Source organism: Meriones unguiculatus, chromosome 1, assembly GCF_030254825.1.
Source record: "Meriones unguiculatus strain TT.TT164.6M chromosome 1, Bangor_MerUng_6.1, whole genome shotgun sequence".
NCBI lineage: Eukaryota > Metazoa > Chordata > Mammalia > Rodentia > Muridae > Meriones > Meriones unguiculatus.
Genome location: NC_083349.1, coordinates 186,335,452 through 186,347,755, shown reverse-complemented (window position 1 = coordinate 186,347,755; position 12,304 = coordinate 186,335,452). Strand labels below are relative to the sequence as shown.

Below are 12,304 nucleotides of genomic sequence, written 5' to 3'. Positions count from 1 at the left end.
GTCCATTGTAGTTTTCCATAAATCTAGCCTCAATCCACAGTTTCCACACTTATGGTTTCAGGCGGCACACCTAAAGGAATGGCTTCTCCTTCCACATCTGGCACAGCTGACTCTGTTCAGGTCCCAAAACTGTCTACATAGTTATCTGCATGTTTAATCCTACTTCCTTCTGCAAATGTTTGCTTTTTACCTCATGGGCTAGGCAAGTGGAGCAAACACAATCAGAGGCGTTTTAAGGCCTTTTACTGCACAAGGCTCACACCCTGCTAAATGCCATCACCTTCTACTGAGCTACTGTGCTGTAAAATGACAGGTTGGCTGCTGGCATCAAAAGGTGAGAACTCTGGACATTGATATATATCCCCCAGACTGCCTTTTTCAGCAGCGCCTCAGCAGTGGTGGGGTTAGGAATGTGTATGTGATAAGGTTTGCTTTGGGTAAAAGCCTGAAAACCAGCAGGTGGTGGGTAATTGTCCCTAAGAGTGAGATGTGCCTCCTCTTCAAGAACAAGGACAAGGACATAACAAATACAACTGAAATTAACAGATAGGTGTCAACTTACAAGATACCAACCAGGGAATCATAGGTGTGATGGACAATTCGTCCACACGGGAAACTTCCCAAGCTGTAGACATGCAGCACGAGGCACTGCAAGGTCGAGTCCGAAAGCACTCAGCTTGGATATTTCAACAAATACTGGGAAGACAGCAATCACCAAACCCAACTAAGTTCCTGGAGGGAAAGGAACTTTGTAATTTTTAGTGAGAGTAGAGCGCCCTCTGCTGGAAACAACTGAGGCTCCATGATGGCTGCCTAAGCCCTCAGAAAGGGTTTTAAACCTGAAACAAACAGGGCAACAAATTTAATCGCTGGTACTTCGTGTACACACACACACACACACACACACACACACACTGTATTATACCCAATCATCACAGGCTTTAAATATGCAAATATAGAAAAAGCTCAAGAAAATAGAAATAGGCAGGATCAGGAAAGTTTCCAAGATTCTCGTCTAAATGTCACACTAAGAAACTCACCTGTTTCCCTAGGCACTGCCATGAGGATTTTGCTGGAAGAATGGGAAGACTGTATAGGAGACTTCAGGGAAACTTAGGGATATGGTGCTTATAAAGACACAAGAAAAAGGTACCACAAACTCATGAACGGCACGCTGCGTCTTCTGGGCCCCTGAGTGAGCACATTTCAGGTCACTTCTCTTAAAAATGGGATTAACCTTTGTTCTCATGTCTGAGCCAGCTAGCAGCAGCTGCAAAGAGACTGTCTGCAGGCCTGTAGCAAAACAACGGGGGGGGGGGGGGAACCATGCTGAGCTCCAGTGAAAAGCTAAGTGTCAGACAGAGCTGGCTTGAAGATGGCTCAACACTTGCACTCATGGTCCTGCTCAGCACAGGTCCTTTCCTGAGGAGGCCAAGCCCTAGACTGCAACTGCATCTGTCTACTCAAGCTTTCTTTTCCTAATAAATCAATCCATAAGTGGCAAGATCTGTATTCATTTCCTTTTTTCCTAGATGCATTAGGTGGAAAAAAACAAACAGGAGACCACTAGCACCCACTAGTGTATGTCGGTGTCATAATAATTATCTGCTTTTCCACCATGGAAAACTGGGCATGGAAGACAGAGCAAGTAAGACTTAGGGCCTAGAAAGGACAGAGGCCCAGATGAAGCCATGAGAGACTAGGGGTTGCATTAGAAAGACACGTGCATTCTGCCTGCTTCGTTAGCTGTCTTTGGTGTGATGCTTATCTAGTCTTGTATCAAGGGCAGCGTTCAGCTCTGGGCACACACTAGAAAAACCATCTAGAACTTTCTTTTTTGTTTTTTTTTTTTTGTTTTTTGTTTTGGCGGGGGAAGGGGGGGGACAGGATTTCTGTGTAGCTCTCCTGGAACTTGCTCTGTAGACCAAGCTAGCCTCAAACTCAGAGATTCGCCTGCCTCTGCCTCCCAAGGGCTGGGATTAAAGGTATGCGCCACCAGTGCCCAGCATCTAGAGCTTTCTAAAGATGGTGTCATTGCTCATCCCTGGCCCTAGCTCACGACTCCTGAGGTAGGACTGTGCATGTTCCTGCCCTGCAGCTCTGGCTAAGAATTGCTGCTTTACTGGTTATAATTCCTCCAGATTGAGCACAATGCCTCTAAAACAGACAGCAAATAAACAGAGGCACCCTGCCCTTCGTATTTGGCAATGCAGCTGACCGGAAAGTTTAAATGACTGACCAAAGGTCAAGGGTGCCAGTTGCCTGATTGTTTCTACAAATGGAGATCAGAGAGTCCTTCTCACAGCAGGTGCTATCTGTATCCTGTGAGTCAGGTCCCTGAAAAGTCCAACTCCCCCTCTAGGAAGAAACCTATCTGAATCATGCCCTTCAGCTAGCTGTTAAGGCCCATCAAAAAGTTGCCTAGTTTATGCTTATTGCCATGTAACAAATTACAGGAAAAGCCCGGAAAGTAGAAACAAATGCAAACGCAAACAAAGGTCCCTACTTACCTTGGTCTTAAAGTTATTTCAAGATGCACTTAAATTTCAAGAAAAAATATGCTGAGGTGTTCACTTAAACCCAAATTGTTCACTTAAATATAAGCAATTCAGTTTACAAAGCTCAACAGAAGAGTCCAGCTTGCCCTTGCCACTGTAGCTTTACACCCTAAGCTGAATTTCTCTCATTCCACTGCTCAAATGTGGTGATTTGAACTCTATCTAATCTCGGGTCTAGGTCTAATTCCACAACTGGGATATCCAGGGCAGCTTTCAGCTTTCAGTATTTATATAGTATTCTGCCTACATGTAAGCTAGAAGGCCAGAAGAGAGCACCAGATCTCACTATAGATGGTTATGAGCCACCATGTTGTTGCTGGGAATTGAACTCAGGACCAGTGCTCTTAACCTCTGAGCCATCTCTTCAAACCTGATACTTAATATTCAATCTGAATGTGTGCATACAAATCCAGATTACAATTGGGCATCTTCTGTGAACAACAGGAAACAGGAAGGGCTTAAAGCCCCCTTACACCTACAAGGTTTTCTAAGCCAAACTCATTCAGAAGGACATCTGGGCTAAGTCTGGCCCTCTAAAATCAGATAATATAAATATTTCATAAAGAGCCTTGCAGCTCTTTTTAGAAGCAACCCTGGGGAATGTGCTCTTGTGCCAAAGTCTGGAGATCAGAACTGCTAAGCTACACACACACACACACACACACACACACACACACACAAATAGGCTTATTTAAAAGCTTCCCTTTGAGTTCTCAAGACTCATGACTTGCTGTATTTTCTGTCTCTAAGAATTCAAACCAAGATGCTGGGCATGGTGATCCATGCCCATAATCACAACACTGGGAGGTTGAGGCAGGAGGATTGCTGTGAATCCTGGGCCAGTTTGGGCTACATACGGAGTTCTGGGCCAATCTAGGCTACAGAATGAAACCCTGTCTCAAAAAACTAAAATTAAAAATCTGTGCCAGGCACCTTTAGAGGGATCTTTACATCTCTCAGGCAAATAGGATGATCAAACAGCTCATCTTCGTACACTTTTAGGTGTGTGTGTTTGCATGTGTGGGGAATTGGACCCAGAGCCTTACATGCAGTAAACACCTGCTTTACCACTCCGCCATGCTCTAGGAAGAGAAGAGCCACTCTACAGCGAGCTCCATTACCAACTCTTCTAGTCATCCTACCATGCCTTGGCTTCTCAAACATGTTCTCAGTTCTTCACATTCCCAGTATTTGCCTTGAAAAATGGTGATAAAACACTAAGAAGGAAATTTCAGGGATATTCACACAGGAGGGCTGCAATCTACCTTTCTTACCAGTTGTCATTCTGGACCCACTACCTCACCTCTGTTTCATTCATCTCCAATCAGATGTTCCTTTAGAGGGGAACCCCCAAGAGGACCCATTCAACTACTTATTTGTCTGTCTGCTTTCCTCCTTTACATTAGAAAGTTATTTTCTTTAAAAAGAAAAACAGGAAAATGGGAACTGTGAAAATCTGATCTACCCTCTCTGCACAACTAGAACCTGCCACCCTTAAGCAAATAAGGCACCCGTAACACGGCTCACAGGGACAAGAACGCAGTACAGTAGAGCTGTGACTTCCAAAGCACGGACGTTTCTACCTCAGCCCAGCACTATCACAGCACTGGAAGAAGGGCTAACCCACAGGCTCTGAAGAACTCAGAACTAGGTATGAAAATCTTCCCTAAAACAGAAGTCGACAAACCTGGGTCTCTGGTCTACCTCCTCCTCCTTCCAAGTAGTGTTTTCGTAGATGAGTCCAGAAGCATGGACAATCATGCACGTATGAGAAGCCAGACAGCCTAGGTCTACTCCCAGGCCCACTACTGTCCAGACCTGTGACACTGCATAAGCCACTTTCCCGCCTCTGCCTTCATCTGTCTCCTCTTCTGGAAAGTGGGTCCTCTCAGTGTTTAGAGGATCAAATGAGACACTGAGAAATGGCTTCAAGGATGTGCCGTGTTGGAAGGGAAGGTGAAGTCACAGGCAGGCTTACCTGCTGGCTGAGTTCTACCAACACCTACGCAACTAGAGGTGCCCGCCGCAGGGGGCCATGCAGGACTGAAGTATGGGTGCTACGTATACACTGCTGTCACTTTCATTTCATTAGGGCTGTTGTTGCACAAAAAGGAGTTCTTGATTTCCCCCAAATGGCCTCAGAGCACTTTAAAATACGATGTCACCCAAACCTAGTGATACACTTTTCTCCAGAGACCCTATATAGTTTATCTTTGTACAGAGTCTAGAATTCAAGACACAGCATGCTGAAACATTAAAAATCTTAAAACACTTCCCAAATAGCCAAATAATTAAGACCGGTTTTAAAGAAAATTAGAAGCATCATAGATAATATTAGGTCACAGTTCTTTCACGGTCGCCTTTTTCCTGAGCTTCGGGACATGGTGTCAGTCCTGGGAATGCTCTCAGAAGCTGAAGCCTGCTGGCGGTGAAAGGACATGTCAGTTGGCACCAGGCTGTGCTTCTTCTCAGCACTAGGATTTGAACAAGGTCTGCTAGGAGCTGCCAAACAACTTTAGTGGAGAAACCATATGGCCTAAGGAAGGCTTGCTAGTTCTCAGATGCCAGGCCAGAGAGTGGAGAACACCAGCACACACCCAGTCAGGGTGCTCAGCTTTTCTCCGCGCTAATAAATAACTCAACAGGGAGAACAATGAGAAGCGGAGCAATGTACCTCTCCAGGCTTTAGGGACTCTGCCCATCTGCAGAAAGCTCACATGCAGACCAGACAGGGGCAGGATGTGTGTGACTCTGATTAGACTTTGACATACTGACGAGCTCAGAGCACCCGGAATCTGGCATCTTGTCAGCCGACCTTTATTACAAGTGTTATATGACTTGGAGGAAGTCAGCTCAGTGGAGCTGTCAGTTAACATGATGGCTGTCCCTTGGAGCCACAGGGGCGTTCCTAAGCTCCAGTCTTCTTCCTGCTTTGCTTTGCTTTCCGAGGCTTGAGGATGGTGTAGTTCACATACACTGTGTATTGATCCGACAGGAAGGGGACATAGAATGCCCGGAGCAACTTGGAAGACCTGAAAAAGAAGACAAAGAGCGGGGGAGGAATTTCATCATTTTACTGATGGCTCTACAAATAATTCAAAGAAACCAAGTGCTACATCAAGGATATAGTTTACATAAATACAGAAAAGTCTACTATTTAGGTACTAGATCATAATAGACCATATATCTTGTTACTCATGCCAAACAAATGTCTGCCTGCCTAATAAGTCTAAACAGCTTAGCAAGGGCTATAGGTCTGCATTTTGCATTCAAATGCAACACAGAAAAGGTCCAGGGCATACAAAGGCTGTGATGACTGAAACCCACTTGTAACACCCAAATAATTTCTGCATCTAAACAATTATAGAAATGCTGAATGCTCAACCAATCCTGGCCCAAACTCTAATTTCTCCTTAGAGAGACAAGAAAAACTGTGTGCTCGGTACCGGTGCCATGTTCCAGCAGTGCCTGAATCAGACAGCCCATCTACACACAAGCTCACATTAGCACAGTATGTTCTCAAAAGCTCTACTCATGACTGGCGTGAGAGAGCTGGTAAGGGATTTGGTTTTACTCCATCTGATAAACCTCTGAGGGGAGTGACACTAACACCCTGTTTCACAGCCAGAGGGCAAAGGCCTGCTTGGGTCACGCACATTAAGCAGCTTGTTCAAGTTCATGCTGTGACTGATAAGAGCTGAATTAGAGTTTCATCCAGTTTTGATTCTGAGTCTGTAAGCTTAACAGTGGTGGCTTATCCTGTAGCCTACGGATTTATCCTTTCCTGGAAGAGGATGTAATGATAACTTCAAATGCATCAAGTATAACTTCCTGACTGAATTTTTCAGTCTGAAAATCCAAGTTGGCCCACTTGCTGATAACAGGAAATGAGAGAGCTGAAGGGTGTCCATGGCCAGTCCCTTTCCAGATCCTAAACTTGTAAATGCCATGTCAACGTGGCATTTGCACTGGCAGCCTACCTCTGGGCTTGGCAGACTCCTGTGGTGCCTGCACACAATGATATCGCACTTGGCAAACACAGCTCTTGGAGACACTTCCCAGCTGAGGTGCTGGCAGTGCCCTGGGAGCAGCAGAGAGAGGCACTTCAGTTCTATAGCTCCAGGATTTGGGTAGAGAAAGAGGCTTAGGAGACTCTGGAGATGAAGCAGGGCTCTTGGGAGCAGAGTAACCAGGAAGATGCACCTGCCTCAGACAAAAGTTATGTTCCTCTTTTTGTTCACTGAACACAGATAAGGTGATGTTCTGAACAGAAAGTCTAAAAGACAGCTCCAGTTCCTTCAGGTCAGCGGCCACTGCAGAAATGACTCCCATCCATTAACAGTCGACTATGCTGCAGAGGACTGGCCCTTGGTTAAAATCAGGGTCTGCAGAATCAGCTCTGTAGCTTTCCAGTGCAGAATGAACCACTGGAGACACCGACATCCTCCACTGAACACAATTCAGAATCTTTATTAAAACATTTCCCATCTCCAATGTCGTAAGAAGATGGGCACAGGAAGATGACACAATTCTCAGACAAATCAGATATACACACAGATGAGAAGCAGACAACAGATGGCCAAGGGTCTTCAGGCAGCTGTAAGACTAGGCGAATTTCTCACATTCAAGTACTGATGAGTTGGGCCAGCACCTGCTGCCAAGCCTGGCGACCCAAGATTGATCCCCAGGACCCCCAGGGTGGAAGAAGGGAAAAGACTCCTCAAAGTTATCTTCTGACCGCACAAGTTTTCTTCTTACTTCCCTATGTGCGTTCCTTCCCCCTCCCCAAATTAACACACAAAATGCATAGTAAATATGATTTTAAAAATAAAGAATTGATCACTAAACATGAAAAGGCATGAAAAGGCATATATCTCTGCCTTCACCCAGAAGGATGTCACCTTGCAGTATTTGCAATGAGACACCAGTTGATTCCTATTATAAATAAAAAGTCATGCCCTATCCTTTCATTTTCCAAAATGTTTAAGTTTATTTGCTACAGTTCACAAGTGGATAAGCTGAAGGAAGGTATACAATAGTGACAGAAGGAACAGAGATGACAAAGAAATTTTAAAAATCATTGACAAGTCTAATTGACTTTTAATCTCTAGATACAAAAATGTTAGTTAGGCATGCTGGCACACACCTGTAATCCCAGCACAGGCAGAGTCAGGAGGATCTCTCTGAGTTTGAGGCCAAGCTGGTCTACAAAGCAAGTCCAGGCTACACAGAGAAACCCTGTCTCAAAAAACAATAAAAAGTTTGAATTAGAAAAAAAAGAAGATTATTTGAATCTCTAAAGGTTTCACACAAATAAATAAAATAAATAAATATTCAAGTGCTCTTTTTGATGATGCAAGAATGAGAAGCTGGATTTTATTAGTGATAGGTCTGAAACCCACAATCTTTCAAGATGGATGTATCAGGTTCATGCACAACAGCTAACTAGCAGGTGGCTGTAATCAGGGACATCCATTTCCCGAGTAATGCGTGTGCATGTGTGTGTTCCCAACGAGGACAATGCAGAATAAAGATTCAGAACTAGAGCCAGGCATGGTGGCACACATTTTTAATCCCAGCACTTGGGAGGAGAGGCAGAATGAACCCTATGAGGTCAAGCCCCGTCTGGCACACAAAGCCAGTTCCAGGCCAGACTTCTATGGTTATTCCCCGTCTCAAGAAATTAAAAAATCAACACCCAGAGCGTGTGCTTATCCACAACCAGAAAAATATGGAGAAAGTTGTTTCATGTATTTTCATATAGTCATATATTTTCTTTAAAGATTTCTTTTTATGTGTACAAGTGTTTGCCTACATGTGCATGCCTGGTGCCCAAATGTACCCAGATAAGGCATTAAAAAACTAGAGTTATAGAGAGCTGTGAGCCACGATGTTGGTACGAGAACTGAACCCAGGTCCTCTGTAAGAGCAGCAATTACTCTAAACTAATGAGTCATCTCTCCAGCCTCCATGTATTATATCTTCAAATGAATCTTTCATTACCCTCCTATTCTTACTCTTTTAAGTAATGTATAAAATAACTAAAAATCAGAAAAGGCACACAGGGTCCACTCCACAGGACAATGGATGCTGATGACCATTTTCCTGGTGTGCTGACAGGTGACACCAGAGTCCTACATATTTCAGAACGATGCCTTGCCTGCACACAAAATATACCATCACCATAAGTACTGACTATACTGAAATGGAAGGCTCACTCTTCGTTACTGTTGGGTATAAAAGGCAAGCCAGAGCAACGGGAGAGAAGAGGCCAGGACACAACCCATGCAGTCTATACAAGAGAGGACTGCTATGTACAGTTTACGAGAGAAGAGGCCAGGACACAACCCATGCAGTCTATACAAGAGAGGACTGCTATGCACAGTTTACGAGAGAAGAGGCCAGGACACAACCCATGCAGTCTATACAAGAGAGGACTGCTATGCACAGTTTACGAGAGAAGAGGCCAGGACACAACCCATGCAGTCTATACAACAGAGGACTGCTATGTACAGTTTACGGGTATTCCTACAATTCAGGAAGACAAGAGACTCAACTGGAAAAAACTACAAAGGACATGAATAGCAGAGAGAAGTGCAAATGGCTAAGGTAATGTGGCAGTATACACCAAGTCAGCAACCAGGCTTGCAAAAGCTATGAAGTCTGACAATGCTAAACACTGGTACAGAACCAGGAGACAAATGCGTCAGTGACAGTTAAATCTACACTGCCTCGAGGACAGGCAATTTTAGCAGAATCGGTTAAAACGGTCTAGCAGGGGGCTTTTATTACTTTATGATGACTCATTTATTTTCTTGGTTCACAAATAACTTATTTTCATCTGAATACAAATGACATATAACCATACCTTAGCATATATCCTATTAAAGCACCAACATACAAGTTCAGAGTGAAAATACATACATTCAGAAAAGAAGTCAAACTTCTTTTGAGAACTGGCTAGAATGGAAGAAGCATTCAGCACACAGCTTTCCATCACACAGTCACCTCGCTGGTGGCTGTGTGGTCATATGGGAACTCTGATAACCCTTCTTCCAGTTCCTGGGGCTCAGTGCCAGTCAGGCCTTTCCATTGCATTTTTCATAATTTGTATGTACTTATTTGCTAGCTTGCTGAAGTCCCTTTACTCCTACATGTGGACTTCAGGGATCGAGCATGTTTTATCTATGTCTGGTACAATATATATGATCAACAGCATATATATTGGAAGGATGGATGGGTAGGTGGAGGGCAGATAGGTAGATAAAGAAAGTAGAAAAAGTGTATCACACACAAGAGTTGGGCTGGGCTCAAGCCTCTAAGCACCATCAGGGGTTGGCGTAAATACATGCAGAAGGGAAGGATAAATAACAGACAATTCATACCCCCAACGAGGAATTCCAGGTCTAAGAAGTGGTAGTTTGGGATAATCCTCCTGTTAAGGACAAACATGAAGTAAACCAAGACACCCCAGTTCTGCCATATTCAACCAGTGTAAAGCCAATGGAAAACTAGGACTAAGTGCTAAACACAGCATTCAGCAAGGTGGCTTTTTATTTTGTTAAGACAGGGTTTCTCTGTGTAGCCCCAGCTGTCCTGGATACACTCTGTAGGCTGACCTCAAACTCACAAAGAGCCACCTGCCTCTTCCCACTGAGTGCTGGGATGACAGGCGTGTGCCACCACCATCCAGCTCGAAAGAAGGCTTTTATAGGTAAACCTGAACATAAACACTGTACAGAAGGTAGGGGATCGGCACAGAAGAGAGCACAGCACTGAGAATCCTCTGAAAACACAGGGCCCCCTCCCTGCAGCTGCCTCAGAACCACTACTGATTGCTTCCAGAATAAGGCAGAAGCTGGCAGCATCGGGTGCACACCCACCTCTAGGCCAGGAAGAGATGAGTCTATGGAAGGTCTGACCTGATTTGTAGAACAAGTTAGCTGGAGTTCCCCCTGTCTGATACTGCCTGCTGGTCTACATTTCTTCCTTCTTTCCTCTGCTTTGACACTACAACAAGGGAATCCCTGGTGACATTAGTTTCTTAACCATTGGTATCTGCAGCAGTTTTAGCTGTTAAGGAAGAGGTGTTACACTGTATTGTTTCTAAGAAAGGGGAATCAAATTTATAGAACAGCCAAGCACTGGAAGAGGACGTCTGCACATGTGCACACATTCACTCATGTGAAAAACATAAACCAGATTGATCACAAGCTAGGACAACATGGATACCTACCAAAGCTCATGCCACAAAGCCTGTAATGAAATGATACGCCACAGTGTGACCTAAAAGAACACAGGCATGCAACTGAGAGAAACAAGATACATGTCATAGAAGCCAAAGCACTCTGCCCCAGTAAGAAAGTCTTTTAAGTAATGCAGGGATGGAACAGACCTGGACAAAACAATTGTCTGACCAGCATAATTAGCTGACAGTTCAAAATGTGTCCTAATTCAATTACCAGTCCCAATTTTGGAGCTCGGGAGCATTATGCACATCCTGACATCAACAGAAGACTGGCAGCTAGTCCCCCAATACCACTAGGCCAGCTGGTGGAAATACTGGGTCAATTTGTCAGCTTAAAAAGCCTTCTCTCCTGTTTCTACCCATCTGTGCATTCACCTGCCTATCATCTATCCAACCACTTGCCCCCCTTCATTCAAGCATTAAAACCACATTTAGCCTTGCTGGTTCAGCCCCACTGGGCACTTTCTGGAGCTGCTCTTTTTCTCTTCCATGCAGTGCTCATTTCAGTGAGATTTTCTACACCTGCCAGTACAGAACAGGCCCTTCAAAGCACCTTCAGCCCTAAAGGCAATCTAGGTTTCTTCAGGATTCAGTCATAGTCAACCTGCCAGCCTTTGCGGAGCAATTCTAATATTCAAAAGGCTGGGATTGGGCAAAGATGAGGCTGCTTTAGCAGCCTTTACCAGGACATGGGATGAAAGACATTGCTTTAGAGTCAGTAAGCAGCACAGAGATGACTCACACTCCTATTCCATGAGGTGGACACAGGGGTAACAGTTAAGATATTGTACTTCTGGGGAGAGGACTCTATCCAGTGCTGAATCTCCAGCTTTAGAACTGCCCCATGGAAAACACTCTTGATTCTGAAATGCAAGAGTATGCGAGACTCTCAAATCAGATTATATAGTCTGTTTTCCTAGCATCTAAAGTTCATCTTCCACAAGGTAATGAAGCGTCAAAGCAAAAATAGGTTCTTTCTGGTTTTTTTTTCCCCAATGTTTAGTCCTAAAGTCCTGAGGCAGAGAAGAGCAAAGCAGGAAACTACACAGTATGGGCAGAAGGGAGGAGGGAGCTTCAGTGGCCCGTGGGATGTTGGCACAGATGATACAGAAGGAAGGTGTTCATGTTATTCTAAGAGGTCAGATAACCCTTTCAGATTCTAGTTTACACAGAATTTGCCAAGTCATCCTGCTCCACGTGGCCAGTATAATGCTTGACTTTCACCAGTTCTATCCAACATTCAGGCCACGAGGAAAAATATGGCCATATTTCTGACCATTTAGAGTAACCTCCAACTCTTATTCTTTTGCTAGCTTGTTTATAAAGAAAACAAAAAATAATCCACAGCATGCAGAACTGTCCTGTTAAATTTTCCCATACACTTTCCCATGCACCTTGTCTTGTTTTTAAAATAACAACTTGTGCTGTCTGTACAGGAACCACTTCCTAGTTTTCAGTTGTTGATATTAGGATAAAAAAAAAAAAAAAAAGCCAAGCC

At 44.2% G+C, this 12,304-nt stretch overlaps 1 protein-coding gene across 4 annotated transcripts in view; it reads right to left on the bottom strand.

The window, feature by feature from the left end:
* Positions 1–4,805: 4,805 nt before the first annotated feature.
* The window catches only part of Alg9 (ALG9 alpha-1,2-mannosyltransferase), a 65,884-nt gene continuing 58,385 nt past the window's right edge, over positions 4,806–12,304 (bottom strand). For 2 of the 4 annotated variants that reach the window (XM_060373745.1, XM_060373757.1), the window contains exon 15: positions 4,806–5,590. In XM_060373745.1, coding sequence (XP_060229728.1) covers positions 5,467–5,590 — 124 coding nt within the window. In that variant the 3' untranslated portion in view covers positions 4,806–5,466. Of the gene's footprint in view, positions 5,591–9,943; positions 9,994–12,304 lie in introns of all 4 variants that reach the window. The other 2 variants (XM_060373748.1, XR_009588147.1) reach the window with 2 other exon arrangements.